The 25,285-nt window shown below is 40.4% G+C and overlaps 1 protein-coding gene across 2 annotated transcripts in view; it reads right to left on the reverse strand.

Annotated features, from left to right (window-relative positions):
- Positions 1-24,969, reverse strand: part of CNTLN (centlein) — a 186,962-nt gene extending 161,993 nt beyond the window's left edge. The window contains exons 1-2 of one of the 2 annotated variants that reach the window (XM_063129234.1): positions 24,865-24,969; positions 10,539-10,627 (exon numbers count right to left, since the gene is read on the reverse strand). In XM_063129234.1, the coding sequence (XP_062985304.1) occupies positions 10,539-10,627; positions 24,865-24,969 (194 nt within the window). The remainder of the gene's footprint in view (positions 1-10,538; positions 10,628-24,864) is intronic. The other variant, XM_063129235.1, reaches the window with a different exon arrangement.
- Between the last annotated feature and the right edge of the window lie 316 nt (positions 24,970-25,285).

Raw genomic sequence — 25,285 nt, forward strand, 5'->3', positions numbered from 1 at the left:
TCTCATATAAAATGCACAAGTTTCTTACAGTACTCAAAATATCAGCGCTTCAGAACAGACTGCTTTAACATCTGCACATCACCAGGGTTTCCCCCAAGGATTTTTAAATGATGCCTGCCTGTGCTGAATAAAGTGCTAACTTGCACCTTGCATTTCAAACTGTGTCCTGAGCAGCCATCCAGTTGGTACAACACCAGCTGAATTCCCACAGGCCACTGTTCACTCAGGCTTGACTGCAATTATCATGTCAATATTTTGTGCTCCGATATGCAGATATGCACACATGCAAGCTGCGTAATACTTTCTTCTCCATGGAATGTTGACTTATGTTCAATGTTCTGAGAATTTTTAATGAAACTGGGTATTAAACCTCCATCAATTGTGAACAATCACAATTATTTGACCTTAGAGGCAAAGGTTATAAACCTCGACACTGTGTTATTCTATCTACGGCATCAAGTGATAACTCTGTGATGTGGCTAAAAGCAAAACACTTCTTTTAATCTATATTAATAAATACGCACTAAGAAAATACTAATGGGCTTACATAGAAGACTTTGGAAAGAGATAGACTAGGCATTTACTTTTAGTTTTATTCAGATCAACATTCTATAGTTTAACCGCGTAGTTTAATTCAGCGACAATATGGTAATGAGCCAATATGACAGTGCTCTGTATTACCTTGATTAACCGAAGGAGGAAGCTGATAAATGACAACATTGCATTGATTGAATTACTCTGTCTATAGGCAGCATAATCAATGAGCATTGCTAAATGATTTAATAGAAACAAGTTCATTTGATATTATCACCAAAAGATCAGAAATAAATCATTTAATGTTTAAATTCTGCCATGTCATTATATTTCCCCCCTAATAGTAGGCTGTACGGATCACTTAAAACTCAGCCCCAACTAAATAGGAAGAGGCTGTTTACTCACTCTTCACAAGGCTGAACCATTCTGTTGTGGATCATGCTGGACATAATCCTCCATCCCTAGAGGAAGATGACATTTAAAACCAACATAGATGTGCTGCTCATGAATTTAAACATGTAGCTGCAAAATTGGCATTAGTCTGCCTCAGCCTGAAAACCCAATAGACCAAGTAGTTTTCAAACAGAAATTCCAGTTGGTTAGATCTTTACCTGTGTTTAATTTCAAGAGTATAACATTTCTTTTACAAGTTTTTTTGAAACAGAAACGCAGTAAAAGTGTCACAAGTTTCTTTAATAAATGGAAATGCACAGAAGGACATGGAAATCTCTAGACACTATTTGGATAAGGAAACTTTTTAAAAAGCAGGAGAAAAACAAACAGTAGTTATGCAAATAGCTGCTAAAACAGTGTTTCGATTGTAAGCCTATGCGGCAGGGCCTTGCTATTTACTGTTTTATTCTGTACAGCACCATGTACATTGATGGTGCTATATAAATAAATAATAATAATAATAATAATAATAATAATAATAATAACCACTACCAGTTAAGAATATTTTTCCTAGTAGTTGGCTTAAAACGATGCAGTTTAAACTCATCTCTTTTTTGTTCAAAAACAAGGATTTCTCCGTTTATGTGACAAATGTGCACCATGATTCATGTTGCCTTGCAAGCACCTTCCAGTTTGATTCAAGAGACAGTCACCATTTGCTCACCTAAATGTCTCAAACGGAGAAGGAACCATAAGGTAGCCAGAGGGAAAGGCCTCTACTCTAGCTGTAAAGAAACTGAAGAAATTCATGAGAAAAAACTATGTTTGCACATTACAGGGAAACTACTTTGGGGGGGGGGCTGGATGACCCCCACCCACCCAGCCCTCCACAGGCCATATGGTATCTACTTGACATTATATCTCCTGGCCCAAGTACCAGGTGGCCTCTTCCTATTTAGTTGAGGCTGTCCCTAGATTTCCTGCTTAGCATAGCTCTGCATGCACCAAAGGCTCTGTCAGTCCTCCAATGAACAATGATGGGGACTAGCTCAGCTCTCCCTCATATTCATGCGCCCCTCTCCTTCTCGCTGAGTCCCCTTTGCTTCTCCAGATCAAAGTTAGCAGCAAGAAGGAGGGGCACTGGGACTCACCCACATGTGAAGAGAGTGGTCACTCTCCCCACGGGTGGGCGAGTCCCAACAGCTGCCATCCTTTATTCCCCTGCTGCTATCTCTGATCTGAGATAGCAACAAGGAGATGCCCTGAGGGGATTCCTCCAGGGGCAGGACTCAGAGCCTAAACCATGCCCCTGGAGATTATGTGAGCTGGATTGGGTGCCCTGTGGGCCAGATTAGGCCCACAGGATGAAGGTTCTGCACCAGTGGAACACTATATGAAAAGGAATCAGACAAAGCCCCAAAGTCCTAGTAGAACCAGATTTGTAGGGCTTACAATATGAATTATATCAAAGGATTATGCTTTCCTCCTGCTTTTGAGTGATTTACCATGCAAGACAAAAACTGATTATTACATAGGACAGTGTTCAGTGTGGAATGTAAAAAGCAGTGTGTTCTGAATCAGGTTGTAAAACAGGGTGAAAGTTTCCTAACCTCATCAATAAATTAATCATTTCAAGATCTACAGCAGGACTGGTAGTTGCAATGGGGAACTTGAGGGTTTCTATAAAATAAAATTTGTTTACCCATGAGACATTGAAATCCAAGATAGTTAATTCTGCTGTCTTTCACAAGTATTATGTGATATTTTATTCAAATAAACTTTGAGATGGGCAATATCTATTCTACTTCTCATTGCTCACACAGGTAAGGCCTGTCTCTTAAATCCCCAATAAAAGTAACTGTATCCATTTATTGGAGGCAATGTCTTCTACTTCCAGCAATGGAGATAACCAGATCCTCCTGGTAACAAGCTATGTCTGGTCAGAGGGATCTTAGTATCACAGAGATGTATATCACTCATATTATATCATCATCTATTACTTAGACTCACCACAGCTCTACAGTCATAACCTGCACCTGAACAGCTTTCCATATAAAGGAACTCTCGGATTGTATTAGTTTACCTCCAGAATAAGCATGCTCTACACCTGATGAGCAACACAAAAATAACTCTGAATATCCCTCTCTAAACCAATTGCAAAGGAACACATGCAGGTGGGTGCTACTGCACACATGCTCTACTTGAGGGCATCTTGTTGGCCATTAGATAAAAGAAAAATGAGCAAGTTATTCTCGGATGCAGTGTCCACTGCTGATGCCCGCAGCTGGTATTGTAGCTAGTGTGAGGCACTATCCTAAATAGTTAAATTCCAGTAAGCTTGGAGTCAGCAGCTAGATGCCCCTCCCCAAAAGCTTGTGCCCCAGGAAGTAGGGAGGTGAAGAAAGGGGCATATAGCTCACATAGTCTACACCCTCTGACCCAGGACCAGCAACAACATGAAGCACAGTGAGGCGGTGGCCTCAAGTGGCAGATATTGGGAGGCGGCAGAAAGTTGTTGGAGGAGAGAGCTGTAGGCCAAGCAGTCTGTGCTGTGCCCCATAAGCTAGTCTGCTCCTTCAGATGCAGCAGAGGATGCCGCCCCATTGTCAGTGATGAAAAAACTGTCCAGTTGGCATTTGTATATGGAATGGGGAGCGGACACCATCTTGTTCTTTGCCTCAGGCTGCAAAGGCCAGCCCTGCTCTAACCTACAGGGAATCATTTATTAGTTCAAAGGAAACAGATCCAAGGAGAAAAAGCTGAACTTAAATCCTCTCACCTACTGTAAACAATCTCAACTTCATGTGAAATATTTCTAAGAAAATTGGCATCATATCAGGCTCTCAAATAGGCTTCAGGGAGAGTCTTGGATCCTATCATTCAAACCTTGGGTGGGAAATGACTAATGGACAACAGGACAACTAAATCCAGCAGATTGTGGCTTTGTTTACTGGGCTATATGTATGGTCCTAGTTGCTGGAGTAGGTTCAGTTGTCTCCCCATCCAGGGATCCATGCACGGAAACTATCTTCCAAGAGCACATACCCCTAACTGGATTAGGCCACTATCTCAGTTATCATTCAAATTTCCCAAATGCATGCTGACTCAAAAACATTTGATAGAAAACCTTCCAAACATGTTAAGAGTTAATCTCAAAACCATATACTGTTCGCTCTCTCCTTCTAGAAACATTTACTATATAACAGAAATGCTTTCATATTTTTACCTGATAAATACAGGTATTCAAAATTACTGATTAAGTATTTATTTGTGCTTAATTTTATCAAAAAAAGTTTCAAAAGGCAAATGAACTAGAAATAGCATACACCTTTTTTACATAATTCAGAGATCAATAGTATTTAAAGTAGTTGGAAAGTACACTAGCATGGATATACTTTTACAATGGCTTGTTTGAAAATACCTGGAGGCTTTAACATATCCCAAAGGCTTTTCTCATTTGCACAGTAAAGATATTTTTTTGTTTGTACCTGAATATTAAAACAGAGAATGTAGTTACAGTCGCCAAATAAGAACTGCAATGAATGCTGAAAAGTGAAATCTATTCTGTGTATCTCAAGAATCAACACTTCAGACAATGACGTTCCAATTTCATTTTGAAATTTTTAGGGCAGTTCAATCCCAGTTTGGGAACATAAAAGTATTCTGAAAAGGAAAAGTTACTTTGCTTTGTTTGTTGTTAAATATTCCCACATCAAACCAGTACAAAGGTACATTTCCCCAAAAGATGTTTGAATCAAGACAGCTTAATTATGGTACTTCATAGAAAAATATATTTTAAAGCGTTGCAAATAAAAGCCTACTGCAACATTAATTGGTTAAATGAAAATGATTAGACTAAATACCTGTATCTTTCAAGTATGTTTGCTTTTAAAGCTAGACTTCTTTTGTTTTGCTATACCATGGTTTTCCTTGGTAAACAACCAAACGATATGGACAGAGGTTCTGATTTTCAATTCATTTCATGCTGTAGGCACAATACACTGAAGAGTATTCCTTCAATGCTCTTCCATTTTCCTTAGAGTCTATTTAACAAGGCCATCAAATATTTTGTAACTTACTCAAACAAGACCTTGTCTGAATTATTATATTAAAAAAGGTTAAGTCATAATTCTTTCCCTTTTCATCTTTGAGAATAGTTCTCATTTAAGTAAGTTACTAAGGCCACGATCCTATACCACTTACTCGAGAATAAGCCTCATTGAACTCAATGGGACTGTCGAGTGCATGGCCGTTCCCTCAGGCATTCAGACATGCTGGCAAACTGACACGAGACACTCACATCAGTGAGACTTCTTTTTATTGAGGAAATCTCATGGTAATAAGCTTAATGGTTACACACTCCAACAATACACTTAAAGCTGACTGATGGTCAGAACACTTTAGGCTCCATGCTTTCTGCTTAGCACTGCTGAGTCTGGCAGAGAGAGAGAGAGAGAGATCATGCACCAGTCAATCCTGGCCTGCCATATGCTGGCGAACTGGTAGACATGATCAAAGGGAAGGAAAATATCTCAGCCACCAGAACTCCCCTGCACGTAACTTTAGCACCAGGGGAGCTCTTTGCCACCTGAGTCTGGCAAGGAAGAAATTAACAGTCCTGCCCAGCCTGCAGTATGCTGAGCTGACCAGGGAAACACAATCTCAGGCACAGGAACTCCCCTCCAAGTAACATTAGCTACGTGTGTGTGTGTGTGTGCTCCCTGCCACCTGAGTCAGGCCACACACACACACATGATCCACAGCAAATGAAAGTTCAAGCCTGTGAAAAGCCTCATAGTACTTTTCATGGCACAGTTCTTAGATATCAGAAGTCCAAATAGCAAATTATCCAGGTGCAGAGTGCTTTCAAAGTCCCAAGCAGAGATGGAATCCAAAGCAGGAGGGATTTCAGGCCTTGCATCGACATGGCAACAGGGCGGGACTGCATAACCCACTAAGGTGACACTAGAATTTGAGTGACACTTTCAAACAGTGGCCCCCACCTTTCCAAAACACTCCCAAGTTCCCAGAGGTTTAGCACTTCAAGGCCGCAATAGGGAGTGAGCAAACTACTCCCGTGTAAGAGATAAGCTTGCAGAGACATTGACATTCTCAAACTAATTCCTAATAAATCTACCTCTGGCCTAGTTGAAGACCTACACCTGACAGGGACTTGCTTCTGAACAAACGTGTATAGGATTTCACTGTAATTTACTGTCATTCTTCCATGACAAAGCTGTGTCTACTCATAAATCAATTACTTCTCTGCCCTGTAGGATACCTCAAGGTTCCATCTTGTCCTCCATGCTATTTAACGTCTACATGAAACTGCTGGAGGAAGTCATCCAGAGAGTGGATGACATGCAACTCTTCCTTTGTTTTCCATCTAATAACCCGAGAGAGTCTGGGAACAAGTGCTTCAGGGGGGTTGGGGATGGATGAGGGCAAACAAGCTGAATCTTAATCCAGATGAGACAGAATTACTTTGGGTAGGGAAATCTTTTGATCTGGATAAAGGAATTCAACTGGCATTGGATGGGCGTACACTTCCCCAGAAGGACAGTCCATAGTTTAGAGGATCGTCTGGACTCATCGCTGACTGTGGAAACACAGATGGCAGCAGCAGCAAGAGTACATTTTACCAACTTTGGTTGGTACATCAGGTGCGACCCTATCTAGAGAGATCAGATACAGCCTTAGTTTTTGCATACCCTAGTTACATCCAGATTTGACAATTGTAATGCACTCTATGAGGGTTTGCCTTTGAAGGTGACTTGGAAATTTCAGCTGGTATAGAATGTGCTTGCTCATATTCCTGTTGAAGCTAGACAGTCAGATGATTTTACACCTATTCTGTGCCAGCTACATTGGTTGACAGTGCGTTTCCAGCTCAATTCAAAGTGCTGGTGTTAATCTTTAAAGTCCTAAATGGGTTGGTTCGAGGTTATTTGAAAGACTGTCGACACTTCTATGTGTTTTTAGATCGTCTCTGGAGGACCTACATACCGGCCTGCCACTAAGATCAGTAAGATTGTTGGGAACTAAACATAGGGCCTTCTTAGGGATGGCTGCTACCCTATGGAATTCCCTCCTGTGAGAAATACAGCTGGCTGCTTTTAAACAGGGATTTTAAACACAGTTGTTCTCTCTGGCTTTTAATTGAAAGGTTTTTATGGTATTTGCTGCTGTATATATCTGAAATAGAATTTTATTTTAACTGGATTATTTTAAAATTGCTTAACATTAAGGTAGTTTTATAATTTGATATTAAATTTTACAGTTTTATATTATAAGACACCACAGACTTGAAAGACTATATATTAAAGCTAAGGAATATACCGTATTTCTTCGATTGTAAGACGCCATCGATTGTAAGACGCACATTAATTTCAGTACCACCAACAGAAAAAAAGCTTTGATTCTAAGAAATAATAAACACACCTGCGATTCTAAGATGCACCCCGTTTTTAGAGATGTTCATATGGGGGGAAAAGTGTGTCTTAGAATCGAAGAAATACAGTACTAAATAAACAAAATATGTAACACTGCAACTTAAGAGCATCATTTTTTGGTTCAGGTGTGTTTCTGTAATAGAAAATAAATATGTTTTAAATGGCCTTTCCTTCTACATAGGAAGCTGCCTTATACTGAGTCAGATCTTTGGCCCATCTAGCCTAGTATTGTCGACACTGACTGGTAGAAGTTCTCCAGGCAGGGCTCTTTCCTTGGCCTACCTGGAGAAACCAGGGATCAAACCTTGGTCATTCTGCACGCAACGCATGTGCTCTGAGCTATGGCCCCTCCTCAAAAGTCATAGACTTTATTTAATACGTAGTAAATTCTCTTATACTTCCCTCAATATCACTAAACATCTATATTGAAGCTTTGATAACACAAAATATTTGAACTTTTCTCTTCTCCCAGGCATTTAACAGCATATATTGAGTTTTTTAACTGACCCCAGAATAGTTGTTTTAAATAGATATTATCTGTCCTGGTATGTAATCTGATTTTATGCTTTTTATGGTTTTCAAATTTGTATATCAGTTTTCAATGTTCAATGTTTTAATCTTTGTAAACCGCCCAGAGAGCTTCGGCAATGGGGCATTATAGAAATGTAGTTAATAATAATAATAATAATAATAATAATAAATGAATAAATTAATTTGTTAAAAGGCATGTGTCTAATCAACTAAAAACTATTTAATTGGATGACCGCCATAATGTAGATACATACATTCTCAAGTACCACCTATTAGGTTACTTACATAACCTGCCGCAGAAAAATCAATTTTAGATTGTAATCTGGCTTGACCTCTTTTTGTTGTTACAGAACTCCTGTGCAAAATCACATACATTTACTGATAATAAATAACATTATGCTACGTTAGGACGGAAATATGTTCTCCGGACTACTAAGTATTTGGTTCATGATAACAGCAAACTTACTATTTTTCAAAAGTCAAACTCAAATTGTTTATCAGAGACAATCCTGTCGTCACTAGCATTGCGTCAGTAGTGGGGGAAAGCTCCTAAACGTAACAGGAGTGCTACTCAAGGAGCTTTTTATGTGTAGGAAGAATTAGAGAAAGGGTAAAGAGAATAGGGGAAGAACTTAAATGTGCAGCATTTTAAGGTGCAGCATTCTAAGAGGAAGGGAAGAATTCTACTCTCTAGGTCAGAACCAGTTGTGATTGAAAAGTTGAGAGGAAGATGAGGCAGTAGCCCAAAACCACTTTGACATCCTATAAGCACAGCTACAACAAAGGTGATATTGCATTGTCTTCTCTATACCGACCTGGAATGGGCTTTTTGTGGGTGACTGTCTGAAGAGGAGAGCCTCATGTAGCCTTGGGGGCTCTCCATGCAAGCCAGAATGCTGAAAAATCTGTGTTCTGGCTCATGTGGAAAGCCCTCATTAAAGCCTTGTTATCTACTTATGTAATAGGCTTAGGACCACAATACCTGATGGAACACCTCTCTCGACATGAGCCTACCTGTACACTGCGCTCAACATCTAAGGTCCTCCTCCAAGTGCTTACTCCAAGGGAAGCTCGGAGGATGGCAACAAGGGAGAGGGCCTTTTCAGTGGTGGCCCCCCAATTATTTAATGATCTCCCCGATGAGGCTTGCCTGGTGCCAACATTATTATCTTTTCAGCGCCAGGTCAAGACTTTTCTCTTCTCCCAGGCTTTTAACAGCATTTAACAACACTAAATTTGTTTGTTTTTTAACGGACCCCAGAACTGTTGTTTTATAGATACCGTTGTTTTTATACTGTTTATGTTTTTGATGGCTTTAACTTTTGTATACTTTTTAATGTTCACTGTTTTTAACTTTTGTAAACCGCTTTGTAAACCGCTTTGGCTTTGGGGCGGTATAGAAATGTAATAAATCAAATCAAATCAAAATCAATAGGATGATGCCTGCTGCAACACATTAATGTCTCATCTAAAACAACAACAAAAAGTGCTGTCTACAAAACTACTGAGCAGAATACAATGTTGCCCATCCACTAGCGGAGCTGGCTGCAGATTCTGGTTTGTGCGTGGCCAGCCCCGCCACTTCCGGTACTCAAGCGGCCCCTAATGCTTGCAGAACGACAATGCAGCACTTCCAGAGGGAAGCCCCAAAATAAGCAGCAATGTTCATTTCTGGAAGGGGACAGGTCAACAGAGCTCCCTTGTGTGAGCCCTCTACTGACCTACTCCCTTCCAGAAACAAATGGTATCATTCATTTTGGCTTGGCCCCGAGAATGCTGAATTGCTGTTCTGCAAGCAGTAGGGGCCGCCTGTGGACCAGAAGTGGCAGGGCTGGCCATGTGCGCAAGGGCAGGGTGGGATTCTGCCCACTGTTTATCATATTCAAATATCATCTATAAATTAATAGATTACCAGAGCAATCCTAACTCATATTTATGCTGCGGGGGTGAGGGAAGAAATCCTGCAGATCCTCCATTGGAGCAACTCCACATCTACTTCCCTCTAGGGAGGCAGCTTTCTCTTCTTCACTCCCATTAACTATGGGAGGGAATTAACTAAGCTAACCCCAGCGCTTGCAGAGAATTGTGCCACTTTGATGGTGTGGTATATCCATGTCCATCCCCGACACGCTCCATATTCTCCTGCTCCTCTGATAGGACATCACTGGGGCACATCTACACCAGCAGAGCTTTCCAATGGCATACCTGAAGAGGCCCAATGGCTTCAATGTTCTCTGGCCAGTGTACCTCTATCTCCACCAGTGGAGCACCACGGACGCATCTTCTTAAGGCCTTTTGCTGGGTCAAACCTCTGCTGGTAGGGTTAGGAAACACATAACTATAAATGGACTAAGATTCCTTCAACTAAGTGATTAAGACTGTCACCTTCAATCAAACAATAGGTGTTGAATCCCTAAATAAATGAGGGTTGGGACTGTTATTTTAATGTAATGTACACAATATATGCCATTTCAGCTACTTTGGATGGCGAGCTACTTAGAATATACCTTGAATTTCACCCACTGTCTTCGAAGAGTGGTTTTAAAAGTTTGCTTTTCTCATCTGTGTGATAGCAAGTTATAACAAAAACATATTCAAGGAAGAAAAAAATAAATAAAAAATTCTCACCTTTCCACAACCAAACTGACTGCTTGTGTAAGATCTGGATTTGCGACCTGGAGACGTTTCCATAAAGACCACACAAATTCTTTATCAGCCTTGTAATACAAACAGAAAATGAAAAACATTAAGCATCTTGACACTGGGGTATTAGCGATGTAAAATGCTTACTACACTGAAATGCCCAGTGACTTGATGGTTCAGGATATCTCTTTCTCTCTCTGGCCTTTTTATCGCTGTCTCTTGTACCTCACTTTTGCTCAAGTCTCTTTAGGAAAGAATCCTTTCCCTCTATTCTTTCCTAAAGGCCAAATGAAATAGGAGGCAGAGCTGTGTGCCTTTACCCCACTGTTCTTAATGAAAAGCAGCCAGAAGAAGCTGCAGAAGCTGACATTTGTCCACTCAAACTCTCACGTACGCCAAGCTGCTTTCCCACCTGTGGTGGGGGGTAGGGGAAGATAAGGGCCCTCATGTGTGAGAAAGCAACAAGATGGGGTAATTTTGGGCAGACAAACCCCACCATATTATTGTTGCAGGTTTTCCTTTCCATGGCTAAAAGCAGCTTTGGCCAAAGGGAAGACAGTACAGTGGACCTCAGAAAAACTTTTTTTTTTTTGAGGGGGGATTACATTAGGAGATCTAATTATTAATTTTCTACATAACATATTGTGGGGTTATGACCACACCACACATTCAAGGAATGTGTGGGATGGGTGGCAGCAGAATGATATGGACTGCTGATGTCACTGCCACCAGTGGCTACCATATGTGAACCACCATCCATGTATGTCAGTACACACACAACTGACAGGGAACTTGGCTGTCAGGTGCAGCCTTGCTCCAGAGTCAGCATGTGAAAATACTGAATAGTTTGATCCTGAGAAGTTAGAATGTTTGTGAGAATTCCACAACCAGCTCAGCTAATGACTGGAACCTCAGAAGCAGGCAAGCGACAGACTAAAATGTAAGGAAGGTACTTAAAACTTGTCAACAAATAGCTAATTTTCTTTCTAACTATAAATACACAAAACATGTGCTATTAAATATTCTCCATTTCATCCGAAACGTTTGGTCTGACAGAAGCAGTGACTATCCTCAGAATAAAAAGTTTTCATATAATTCATTGCACAATTAACAACCTTGGTAAAATAGCTTTCTAAATGGTTTTGAGAGCCAGCTAATTTCCTCTGAAACAAGATTGCACATCTAGTCTGAAATTGGCACAGCAACCCAACTCTACAGCTGTCAAAGCCTGGGATATATCAATCTTCAATGTACCCAAGGACTGTTCTGTCTACTCTGCGTATGTTAACGGCACAGAGAGGTCAGCTGAAGTGTACCTTGAGCAGCTGAGAACTTATAAGTACAGGACAGAATACAGATGTCATTTGGAAGTTCCCCCAAATTTCCTCATTAAAAATAAAATTACTCACACCACCACTGTATGTCAGAAAAGGAAGCTGCTCACTTCGGGAGTGTGTGTGTGTAGGCTGGAAAGAGAGATGTATAAAACATAAATATTTAGAGTGCTTTGGGAACTATATTGAAAGTGAGATGCTCTTCCCAGCGCAGCAAAGCAACTGCAATGATTGCAGGTCAGACCTCACACTGAAGAAGTGACAGTTATGAAAGAGAGAGACAATGGAATTGTGCTTCAGTCAAGAGTGAAAATAATTATACCTCATCATCGTCATGTTAGCAGACATATGGAAATACAGAACAACCCAGCCTCTGATCCCTGCTACTACTGAATATGGTTGTGTCATAACAGGAACAGAGCATATCCCTACATGTAATATTCAAAAGTATACAAAAAAGACCCTATACCATGAAAAGGTAAAACATAAACATTTGAGACTTCAAAATTTGATACCATACGACTGTTCAACCATCAGCATTTGAGCCTTGGCCGGGAAAACTTTTCAACGGATAATTGGCTTAGAACTGTTTTTTCTACACTTATTATAGCTGAGGCAAACTTTTTAAAAAATTAAAATTGGAAGCCTGTTCTATTCTTACAACTGAAAAGATTTTGAGTGTTTTAGCGCAAGAATGACCTACACACGGGCCTCCTCCGAGGGCAGGTAATTCTGGTACATCCAATAACACAGGGCTGCAGAGTTGCTGCAGAATTATTACTGGCCCTCAAGAGGCAAGGGCAGAGCAGTGACTCAGAAGGATGCTTTCTCCATTAGTGGGTACTTTTGAGCTCACAAAACCCTTTTATTTCTTAATTTGTTTCTCCCAGCACAAGAGTCTCTCAGCCTGGCACAAAGTTTTGAAACTACTAGTCTAGCTAGTATACTAGTAGACCTAGCTAGAAGAAATAACTGGGCCATGTTGGCCATGTGCAGATCCTGCTGGCCCACCAAACAAAAGGAAAATGTAATATATATTTGTCAGATTTAGTGTCATGGAGCACAAATTTAGCTTATCTGAAAGCTACATTTAGCCCTTTTAGTGTTCCATAGCAGTTTTCCAAATGTTGCTGACCAATTTCGTTTAAAACTTGGCCTATGGCCAATAGGGACAAGGTTGAAAATGCCCCCTGGACCTCCCAGACTTGCCCACCCCTTGTCTACAAGTGCAAATCACAGAGCCAGGCCTTCTTTGCAATGGTGTCCATCCTGTTGAATAATCCCCCATCTGAAATATGCCAGGTCTCAATGCTGACGTGTTTTTGGCATTTATTGAAAACATATGTTTGTTTTGGCTTTCTCCCAACCATGAGCTATCTTTGTACCAGCCTCATGGTACTATTATGTATTTGTTTTTTATTCTGTTGTAAACCGCTTTGGGATTTGTTTCAAATGAGAAGTGGTATATAAATATGGAAGGAGAGATGAAAAAATCTAGAACTCCAAGAAATCTATGAGTAAATCACAATTCTCGCTCTTCAGATGGGGTAAACCAGCAGGGAACCCTTGGAGAAGACTGCATAGAACAAACCACTAGAGAAAGATGGTAAAGCTGCCAAGCCCTAGAATTTGCGATGGAAATCAAATCCGCTCACATCATGGCTTTTCCTCCTGAGCTACACTTCCTAATAAGTGAGGGCCAACTAAAGAAACCAGGAAGGCAGCTCTGAGTCATTTATTTAAAATATTCATACCCTGCCTCTCCTAAAAACAATTGGTTATTTATCATACACCACCCAGAAATCTCTTCTGATGAAAGGTGGTGTAGATTTTTTTTTAAAAAAAAATAGTCCAAGGGAGCTAATATCCACAGCGTGCAAAGAATGTCTCATCAGGACAAAGTCCAGAGGAGTAGTCATGTTGTCCATTTAGCAGGAAAAACTACAAAAGAGGTTGTAGCATCATAATCACTAACAAATGTATTAAAGCATAAAAGCATTGATGACTACAATTCAGTGTACCCATATACCAAATATTTTGGACTGTGCACCTTCTCTCCACCATCACAACCCCCATTACAACAAAGAGCCCTAGAACTAGATCTGTTATTTCGTAAACCTGATGGGGAGCATTCTAAGTGTATTCAGCCAAACACATACAGAATCCCCCTTCAGACTTTCCTACTCAATGCAAGGTCAGGGTGAAGCCAGCACACACAGGTATGTCGGGGGTGGCTAATGTCTATGGCTTTGCTGCTCCCTCCACAGGTTACGTAATAATTCCTGAATAGGGCTTGTAAAGGATGATTATATATACAATTGAAGAGTTAAGTCTTATTATGAAGTTTAACTAAATAGTAAAATGTTATTCTGTAATTCCCTTATTACTTTATTGGATTGTTTTCTGGATTTTTTTCCTCCAAAAATATTTTTTCTTCCCTGTTTCTGCATATTTTTTCTAGTTTGTGTTGGGAACTGCCAAAAACTAAGAGAAACTTCAGAATGCAGCAAGTTTTTCCATCTAATAAAGGCATTTATACATTTCAGTTTCACAAAGTGGATAAATGTATAGGCTGTATATGCTTACACATATATACATACAATGGGGCTTATTTCAAGATAACTTTGAATAGGATTGGAACCCAAGTAATAATATATTTAATGCAAGTTTAGTTTAGTTTTTGATGGCATATCTTGTAATTTTCTAAAATCTCATCCCTGTTCTACTCATGTCCCATCCCCAAGGAGAAAAAAAAACCTTTAAAATTCATGTTTTTCACCCTATGGCTTCAAAATTTCAGGAAATTTTACATTTCTACCAGCATATCAGGATACAAACCAATGTATTCCCATTGAATTATGTCAATGTAAGTGATTTAAACTATCCTGAGAGTTCTTTTTGGGACATAAAGGCAGGATGTATGTTTTAAAATAAATATGTAGATCGTAGCCTCAATAAGCCACTATTTCACAGGACTCAGCATATACAAATGAAACCTAGTGAAATACACAGCATAGCAAAACCATGAATGCATTTTCTTATGGGGTCACACAGCTATTTCCTAGACCAAAAAGGGAAGAGGGTGCAGTCTAACGGTCAGACTCAGAACTGATGTCTGTCTGATGGGAATCTTTGTTACTTGCTTGTTAATGATGCTCAGCATTTGCATAGTGTTCATCTGTCTGTAAATATCAAAGCAGTTTTGAAATAGGAATATCTATGAAATCCCATGATACAGACAGCATAGCCGAACACATATACTTGGCACATTCTCCTTGAGAATCAATGTGGCTTGATAGAGGAGATTTATCTATTATGCATTCTGTAATTCACTGCAACGTAGGAGCATCATTTCTCAGACAACTGCCATCTCTCCAGATTAAGAGGCAGAAAAGCTGTGTTTGAATCTGTATTGGGAGCATAGCTTTGGCAAAAGACAATTGATAAGCTTTATTGATCCAAATCCACCATAGCTGAAAAACCAAAAGTCAAGGACAATGTTCAGTTTAGGGACTGTGTGATACAGACTCTTGAGACACAAGCATGACCAACTCAGAAAACAATTATTTTTCAGCCTAACATACCTCACAGGGTTGTTGTAATGATAAAATGGACCCAGCTTTGCCACTTTAAGCTCTTTAGAAGAAAGGAAGGATATAAATGCTAATCAATCACTATTACATTTGCCAGTTAATGAGTTGAGACGAAAGCTTTCTTCATATCCTTTACATAAACATTTTGGATGGAGAAAAGCTATAACTGCCCAGGTTCCTTCTGAGCATGTTTTTCTTTTAATGTGTTTGGAAGTGACAAATGATGTTAACTTAGAACCATCCCCAAAATACTCTGAAAAAACTAAAGTTTGACAAAGTCTACTATACAAATAGAAGGTAACTTTCTAGCCTATAGATGTTGGTCCTAGAAAATTTAAAACTACTCAAAACCCACAAACCTTTTATAACCTTTTCAAAATGGTAGGAATACATGCTAGTTTGGGGAGAAAGGAATGAAGAAAAATATTGCAGGTGTTTTGCCTTATTTTGGGAAGCAACAACGATATACAAATAGAACAAACTGCTTGAAACTTCAAATAGCTTTTCTGAAAAAACTAAAAGAAATATGAACATTGAAGAGTTTATGATCTCAGTGCTGAGGTGGTCCTTGTCGACATCAATTTTGTATCAAAGTTTCCATGTTTTAAAGCCCGCATTTGAAAACATATAGCATCAAAGACAAATAAGGTTCCCAGTAGGTTGAGACTGGATATTCAGCTGTTTCAGAGAGAGAACATGCGTGTTTCTGGGGATAGCTGAATATTCATCATTTTATAGAGCCTGAACACAAAGGTCAGTTTGTTCATATTTACTCCATAAGCCATATATTCCAAAAAAGGCTACTAGTGGTGAGCTATCCTTGCTGCCCTTTATAATAATTTCTGGAATTAAGACAAATGAGCCTCAATTCAGCTAGGGACCATGCAGTACCTCCACTGCACTTATCCCTAGCTGGATGAGGAATTACATGGGCAAACATGAATGAGGAATTACGTGGACATGTAAACGCTGTATTGCCCTGATAAAAAAAATCAGCAATAGCACCATTGGAATAATGGCTATTATTTCCATAACTGTTTAAAAGACTGGTTTTCATTTAGCTTAAAACTCTGAACTAGCTACACGTGCTCATAGCACTGAATTTAGTTCTCACTGTCCCCTCCTCACTAGTCAACCATTGCTATGGAATGTCTTCCTGGCATCTGTTCTTTCAACCAGCATTGGCCATAGCATGCTTAAGCTTTAAAAAAAGAAGAATTTGACCTCATACTGGACATACGCAGTGGCTCACTTGTTTTACTACACCCACAGAACTTGAAAGGCCTAAAATGAATAACACATGTGTGTATCACAGCACTATCTTCAGACCTTTCCACGTTCTATGCCTAAGCTATGTGGTGCGACTGCTTCTCAACTTCTTAAATATATTATTATTATTATTATTATTATTATTATTATTATTATTGTCACTGAAATCTGATTGGATCAAGGGAGACATGTTACTCTACATCCCAAATATGTCCTTGTTATCTTGTACAGCCCCAAGTTTGAATTGGGGTTTGGGTGGTGTATAATGATTCAATTTCTCTGTTCAAGTACCCTGTCAAATAGTCAGCCAGTTTTGAGCATTTGTACCTGATGTATTAGGAACCTGGGAGAGGACTGGAATTCTGTTGGTGGACCACCCACCATGCTATCTAAGCTGATAGAGGTCCCTTGCCTGAGCTGTTGAGGATCTCAAAGCTATTGGTCTTGAGAAATTTCAACACTTGCACCGAGGCAAATTTATCAGATGCGGCACAGGATTTCATGGCTGACATGTAAACCATGGGTCTCTCTTAAATTATATCTGATCCAGCACATTTATTGATTTATTTAAAGCATTTGTATCCCGCCCTATATCGCTAGGATCTCAGAGCGGCAGGACACATGTGGTAGGATACTGGATCTATTTTTCTGTACTCGAAAATGGGGAACTTTGGCTTATTGGTATGGACAATCATTTCCTGATCAAGTTGGACCTTCGGACTACCTATAACTTCTGCAGTAGTGGAGGATCAAATGTGATGCCCCACCCCGAGGCTGATAAATCTGAATTTCAGAGGCCTCTTGCAATTTTACTGCAGTTTTAGCTGCAGGACAACAGAAAAACTGGGACATTCCCAGTTTCAGTTATCCCGGGGAAAGTCTGTGGTCGTCCCCGGTTGACCCCGGGATCCCCCCTTGTGGAGGTCTACCATGCATATCATTTCTACTTTGTCCCTGTGTGGCCAGTTGGATTCCACCCTATGTTAGGAGTAGGAACGCATAGCCCTCCTGATGTTGCTGGACTGCAACTCCCATAGTTCCTTCCCATTGGCTATGCTTGCTAGGACTGATGGGCCACACATTCCCTACCCCTGCACTATGTGAACAAACCATGTTCTTGCGTTCTCCCTCCTATCCTTGCACATTGTGATTACTTCTATCACTACCAATTTAGTGGCAAACCACAGTTTCCAGGTGCAGATGTAACAGCAAACTATGGCTCACTGCTAAATCAAAAGTGAGATGACAACTGAGAATACACAGAAAAAGAAGGAAGGCGGAGGGGTTACCCTAAAAATACAGGAGTCATTCATTTAGCTCCAAACCATGGCTTAGCATAATAATGCCTGACCACACACACACACACACACACAGTCACAACAATCAGATCCTGTACCAGACAATATTTTGGAAGATAAATTTCCCAAGACAACAGGAAAATGCTTGCCAAAAAATTAAAATGCCCATTGCAAAGTTCCACAGGCTTTCGTAAAGATTTATAATATGATGCATTTATTATCAAGGATTGTACTTGCACTAAACATAAGGGATTAAGACAACATTAAAATTAACAAAGACCATCTGTGATGAATTATCCCTGCCTTGTACAATGTTTATTCAACTATATATGCATAAAAAATACAATCATGTTGAAGACAACACAGGCAAAGACAGAGCCTTGCTGGAAAATATTGACCATGATTTTGGTTAATGTTTCAGAAGAAGGGATCAAGCAAGAAACAAAACACCTGATGAGGTACACTGTTTCTGGCTCCACCGGAATCAGAATGAACCCATTAAACAAAATCAGTATCTGGGAGGATTTATATATTTTGGGGTTGTACAGGCTCCTATTCTCTGCCATCTTCATGAGCTGGGTCCCCCTTTATGACAGGGATTATGACAACATACCCAGAATGGATGAACATATATCACATATGTGAGTTGATAAAACAATACAAGAAGAAATACAGGACATATTTTGGTGTCTATCAAATAGTCTTTACACGTATAGTATAATGACAATATATATGTAAATGTAAAATATGTCTGAGGATGTTTGATACATAGTGGAGTAAAATACCTAGTTGCAAAAGTTTGAGACCTATTAACTTGCTCCATCCCATTGTGCAAATGATCATGATGGCTATACGGAATTTGCAAGTGCAGAGACAGCTTGCCTGGGTAACCGTTCTTGGGAAGCAGCACAGGGAGAGAAGGCGACTGCCTTCATATCCTGTTTATGAGTATCCCAGAAGGATTCTGTTGGCCACTCTGGGAAACAGGATGCTGGACTAAATGGGCCCTTCGTCCAATCCAGCAGGGCTCTTGTTGTGTTCACTGTAGCTTCACCATTAAATCAAATGTGAGTGTTAAATCTCTCATAGACCGAGTTCACGCGATCATGAAAGGGGAAATAAGCCCCAGTGACTTATTTCCCCTTCCACCCATGCCAGACAGATTTGCATAATTACCCTAGCCAGCACAGCTTCCTATGTCATGTGAACCCAGCAAGGGTGGGTTGTTGCCAGGCTTAACAAACTAACCAGAAACCATGGGCTGTTTTAGGGTTCTGGGGTGACTTGTTTACCCTGGCAACAAGCCACTCTTACCAGATTCATATGACACAGCAAGCCGTACCAGCGAGGGTAATTATGCAAATCCCCATGGCAGAGGACCACCTTATTTCCCCCTCTGTTGGGTAGGTTGCCCTTCTCAATGGCAGCACCTTCCATGGTTCTTAATTAAAAGAGGTATATAATAGCCACCACTACCTTTTGAGTGTGAAGCAAAGCAGAAAAGAACCAGTAAACTGTGAACACAAACACAAGGAATGTATTTTAGTTTTGCAGTTTCCTAGTTCCCCGTGAAGACTAAAGATCTACTCTGGGTGGGAAGCTTTTCTAAACTAGAAGTGAGTTTTCACCCATCAAGATACTACAAATTACTATCATAATTTAAGTGAGGGAGGCAGCCTAGTAAGAACATTTTTGAGCTAGTCATTCTTGTGGTCTGATTTGCAAATTGAAGCACAATGAATTTTTTGCATCTGTCTTTACTGAAGATGATGTTGGAAGATATTCCCACACTTTTTGTGGTAGTGCCTTTAATGAATTGTGTCACATGGAGGTGACAAAGATTGCAGTTTTAGAACTAAATGGCAAGTTAAAAATAAGTCACCAGAGCTGGATGGCATTCACCCAAGAGTTCCTAAAGAGCTCATATGTAAAATTGCTGATCTTTTAACAAAAATATGCAACTTATCACTAAAATAAATCTCCTTAGCAAAGGACTGGAAGGTAGCCAATGCAGCATCAATTTTTTAAAAAAGGATCCAGGGGGGATCCACATAATTACAGACCAGTCAGCCTAACATCTGTCCCAGATAAATTCGTAGAAAACACGGGTTCCCCTAAGGATCTGTATTGGGACTGGTGCTATTTAACTTATTCATAAATGATCTGGCATCAAGGGAGAACAGTAAGAAAGACAGGTTTGCAGATGACACCAATTATTCAGGATAGTGTGATACTATGCAGATACTGGAGAGTTCCAAAATGATCTCTCCAAACTGTTTGAATGGCTGACAGAATGGCAAATAAAACTGAAAATTAGTAAGTGCAAAGTGATACACATAAATCCTGACTTTACATTTCATTGATGGAACCTAAATTAGCTGTTGATACTCAGAAGATAGGTCTTTAAGGTCATAGTAGAAAGCTCATTGAAAAGGGCAAATTAAGAATGATTAGGAAAGGGGTTGAAAGTAAACTAAGTATCACAATGCTGTCACACAACTGGCAAAGATACAGACAGGGTAATTAAAACGATGATGAAGTTGCGGCATCTTCGATATGAAAAAGACAATGTTAGGGCTTTAGTTAACACACACACAAAGAAAACTGATGTGGGGGCACAATCAACGTATAAAATTATGAACACTGTAGGGAAAGTGAACAGAGACATTTTCTCCCACACTATTAAGACTTGGGATCACCCAATTAAACTGATTGGCAGCAAATTCAGAATAGACCAAAGAAAGACATAAATAACTTAAGGAATTAATTGACACATGGTGCAATGATAGTCACTAAGTTGGCTTTTTAATTCAAAGAGGATACTTCAATGACTGTTAGTTATAATTGTTTTAAAAAAGAAACTCCATGCTTAGAAGCAATTTACCTCTTTCTACCAGATAACAGAAATAAACAACAGAGGTCATGCCCTGCTTGTGAGTTTCCTAAATGCAACTGGCTGGTCACTGACAGAATATTAGGCAAGGCTGGATTTTCACTTGATCAGCAAAGCAAATCTTACCCTTGTAATACCAGACTGACATAGCCAGCAATGTCACTCACTATCTGGCTTAAGTGTATAAACAAGATGTTTTATATATCTAAAATAAAGCAAATTGTGAAATCCAATAAACATATGCTTGAATATACATTTAAAATTACCATACAAAGTGTTGCTGTTGGTCATCGCTACTTGTATATGCAAGTGTTGTCACATATACTTGTCAGGAAGCCAGTACTGATCAAACTTACCTGTCAAATATATGCTTGGTGCCAACCTCAGCTATTTAGACATATGTACCACAACTAGGAAGATGACTTCTGAGGATAAAATTAGATAAGCCCATGCTGGCCATATGTGCACCTTTCAAGCCAAAACACCTGGCTTGAAAGGCCAGGATATACACAAGCACTATATAGGTGCACACATTCCATTTGCACACATTTCACTCCTCGTTTCGTGCAAGTGGGAAAACAAGCCAGACTTCAACACTTAAACACAGCTTCCCATTACATGCGAACCGGCAACTGTGGTAAACTGTTTCCAAACAAGCCAAGACCACAAACCACCTTTAAAACAGGGCATGAAATTGGCTTAGGAATCTTGGCTTTTTTGGAAGCATGTACCCATAGTTCCCAGTTCGTACATTAATGGGAAGCTAAGTTTAAATGCAGGCTCCTGACTTGTTTTCCTGCTTGTGCAAAGCAGAAGGAAAGGGGCTTCCTGCAGATATGTGCATGTTTAGTGGGATGTGTGAACCAGATCATAGGGTTGTTGTCTTGCAATCTAGGCACACATACTTTCAGCTTGTCTCTCTTTTTCCATTCCTTTCCACTCCCATTTGCTGCACAGTCCTGCTTGCCACAGGAGGAGAGCGGGCAGGGATGGCAGGACCAGGAAAGGAAGCAGGCAGTATAGAAATATGTAATAAATAAATGAAGCTCACTTGGGTGAACTTTGGCCAGTCACTATGGGCCTATTCACATGACACACTGGCCCATCGTGGGGGACAAGCTATGCACTGTGAGTTGTTTGCACAAATAGGTGGAAAACATTTTTTTAAAAGGCAGGGGAACCAGTGACAGAGCCTCCAAACATTGTTTGAGCACCGTTAGAGGGGCTGCCACTGCTGAAGGAGGCTTGTGGCGGTCTGGTCATCATGATTGCGAAAAGCGATTACGACTATGATCAGGAATAGCGGCAGACGTTTATGCCACTCATGCTGAGTGATTTGCTCGTCAGTTCCCTTAATCCACGATGAACTGAGTGTCCTGGGGTTGGACGACACACCAACCCATCAGAGGTAAAAGCACCCCTAGAACCAGTCATTGGTTGTTGCCATAGGTTAATTTTAAAAGATTAACCCACGCCCATGGGTTCATACACCACACTAACCCATCATGGGTTGTTCCAGAAAACAATCCACAAAGGGTTGGCACATCGTGTGAACCCAGTCAAATTCTAAGCTTAGCCTACTTCATAGTGTTGTAAAGTTAAAAAGTGGGGGGAAACGGGAGAAATCATGTATATCACTTTGAACTCATTGGACAAAAGGTGTACTATAAATGTAAGAAATAATAAACAAACAATACAAGTCCTAATACATATATTCAAGAGGATTTAAATTTATCATGTTCATAGTTACAGTGGCCAAATGGATGACATATAAATTCATTGTATTAGATTGTAAGCCTATGCGGCAGGGTCTTGCTATTTACTGTGTAATCTGTACAGCACCATGTACATTGATGGTGCTATATAATAATAATAATAATAATAATAATAATAATAATAATAATAATAATAATAATAATCTTATTTGTGTTTAATGCCTACCATTAAAACCAAAGCTGCCATTCTAAATGTATTTATTTGAGGCTTCTTTCCAAGGAAAATCATTAGGTCTGAACTGCAATGGTAGAAATGAAAACAGCTCCTCATTCTTACATCTCCTTATACTGTAGCTTGGCTTCATTGCTTGAGTCATTTGGGGCTATTAGATCTACATGCAGGGTGGTATGGACAGCTTAGGCTGCAGATTGTGCAAGTTGTTTGATAAAAGGTCCTGCCTTTAGAAAAGTAGAGAGCCCATGAGGCTCTTTCATATCTCTGCCAACCCTAGAATACTAGGCTGCATCCAACTTAGAACAGATCCACTGAAATGAATGGGACTTAAGTTAGTTAGGCCTGCTTAGAATACACCCACTGAATTGAAAAGGGCTTAAGTTACTCATGACTATCTTAAGTCCCATTCATTTCAACAGGTCTACTCTAAATAGGACTAACATTGGATACAGCCCAGTATTTACTCTGAAGTAAAAGAGCACTGTCACCTGGGTGTATGCTTTAACCCACTTAACAGCCATATGCACCTTGCTTTAGATTCTTGTCCTACTTGAAGCTGCAATCATATGAATTACTGCAATGTGTTATACATATGGCTGCCTTTGAAAACTGCCCAGAAACTTTAACTGATCTAAAACAGGGCAGCAAGATAGTTAACACGGCCAGGCTAACAATTCAAAGTGCTGGTTATGACCTATAAAGCTCTATATGGTTCGGGTCCAGGTTATTTGAAAGAACGTATTCTCACTTATGAGCCTGCCCGTGCTTTGAGATCTTCTGGAGAAGCCCTTCTTTCAGTCCCACCTTCTTCACAGGCGTGCTTGGTGGGAACATGGGAGAGGGCCTTCTCGGTGGCTGCTCCGGTGCTCTGGAACTCTCTTCCCGGGGAAGCTAGGCTGGCTCCCTCCTTGATGGGCTTTCGGAAGCAGGCTAAAACTTTTTTGTTCAAGCAGGCCTTTGGAGAATAATCCAGCCTTCCATCTATGTTAATGTCTTATAATTTTGTTGTGTATTTTTTAATTGTTTATGGTTTTGTTTCCCTCCCCCCCCTGTATATTTTAAACTTTGTAAGGCCACCTTGAGGCCCAGCATTGGGCAAAAGGGGGGATACAAATAAATATAATAATAATAATAATATGTCCACATTACACCAGTACTTTTCCAGCTGCACTGGCTGCCAGTCCATGGCCAGGCCCAATTCAAAGTGCTGGTATTAACATTTAAAGCCCTAAACGGCTTGGAGCCAGGTTATCTGAAGGATCACCTCCTCCTATATGTACCTGCCCAGACCCTAAGATCACCTTCAGGAGTCCTTCTCCATGAGCCCCTGCCAAAGGAAGTGAGGCTGATGGCAACCAGGAGGAGAGCCTTTTCTGCTGTGGCACCTAGCAGTGGAAAGAGCTCCCTAGAGAGGTTAGCCTGGCACCTACCTTGTACTCTTTCCAGCGCCAGGTGAAGACCTTTTTATTTTCACAATATTTTCGCATTTTACCATCTGAGCAAAACCCTGCTGTTTTACATTTCTATTTTAAATCTTTGCATTGCTGCTCAGTTTTATTCTGGTTGTACTTTTATACTTTATTTTATATTGTGGATTAAGTTTCCATGTTTTATACTTAAAGCTATACTTTTGTGGTTTTAATATTTGTCAACCGCCCAGAGAGCTTCGGCTATTGAGTAGCCCAGAAATGAAACGAAATAAATAAAATGTCATGACCATTAATTACATTAGTAAAAGTAAGCCCCACTGTGGGGTGGAAAAGGAGGACTTCTTTCTCCGCAAGACTTTAAGCCCCCCAACTCTAGGCATGTTTTCTCAGCAGCTCATTCGCCCAGAGTTCAAACTCAGGATTGGGACCCAGCTCGGGAAAAGGGAAGTTTTTCCTCCTCCCCCTCCTCCGACAGCTTTAGGTCCATTCCCCTGGGACTTCCCATCTCCAGGGATCTCCGTCCCTGGCCCGCTTCGGTACCGACCTGGCACTGACTCAGCTCCTCAGTCAGGCTCCTGACTTCTTCCTCTAGTGTAAAGACCCGGGATGCTGCTGCAGAAGCCGGATCCTTGCGTTTGGAAGAAGCCATGCTAAGCAGAACCAGGGAACGAGGAAGGGGCGAGGCGGGGATGCTAGAGAGGCCACTTTTCACCCATGTACCTACTTACTTACTTACTTACTTAGGGAATTGAGGTGGGAGGGGACTAGCTGTAGAGAGGAAACATTTACAAACCGCCCGCACTCGGCTTGTGCGCCATTAAGAAAAATGGAAACCGTGCCTGTGAACCAATGAGACGAGAGACTTAACCAAACTCCCGCCTTCTTCTCCTCCCAATGCCCACTTTTTTTTTCTCCTTTTGCTTTTACTTTGAGAAAAAAACCATGCGGGCGGCGCTAGGAACCAA

This window comes from Elgaria multicarinata, chromosome 6 (genome assembly GCF_023053635.1).
Source record: "Elgaria multicarinata webbii isolate HBS135686 ecotype San Diego chromosome 6, rElgMul1.1.pri, whole genome shotgun sequence".
In the NCBI taxonomy this organism is placed as follows: domain Eukaryota; kingdom Metazoa; phylum Chordata; class Lepidosauria; order Squamata; family Anguidae; genus Elgaria; species Elgaria multicarinata.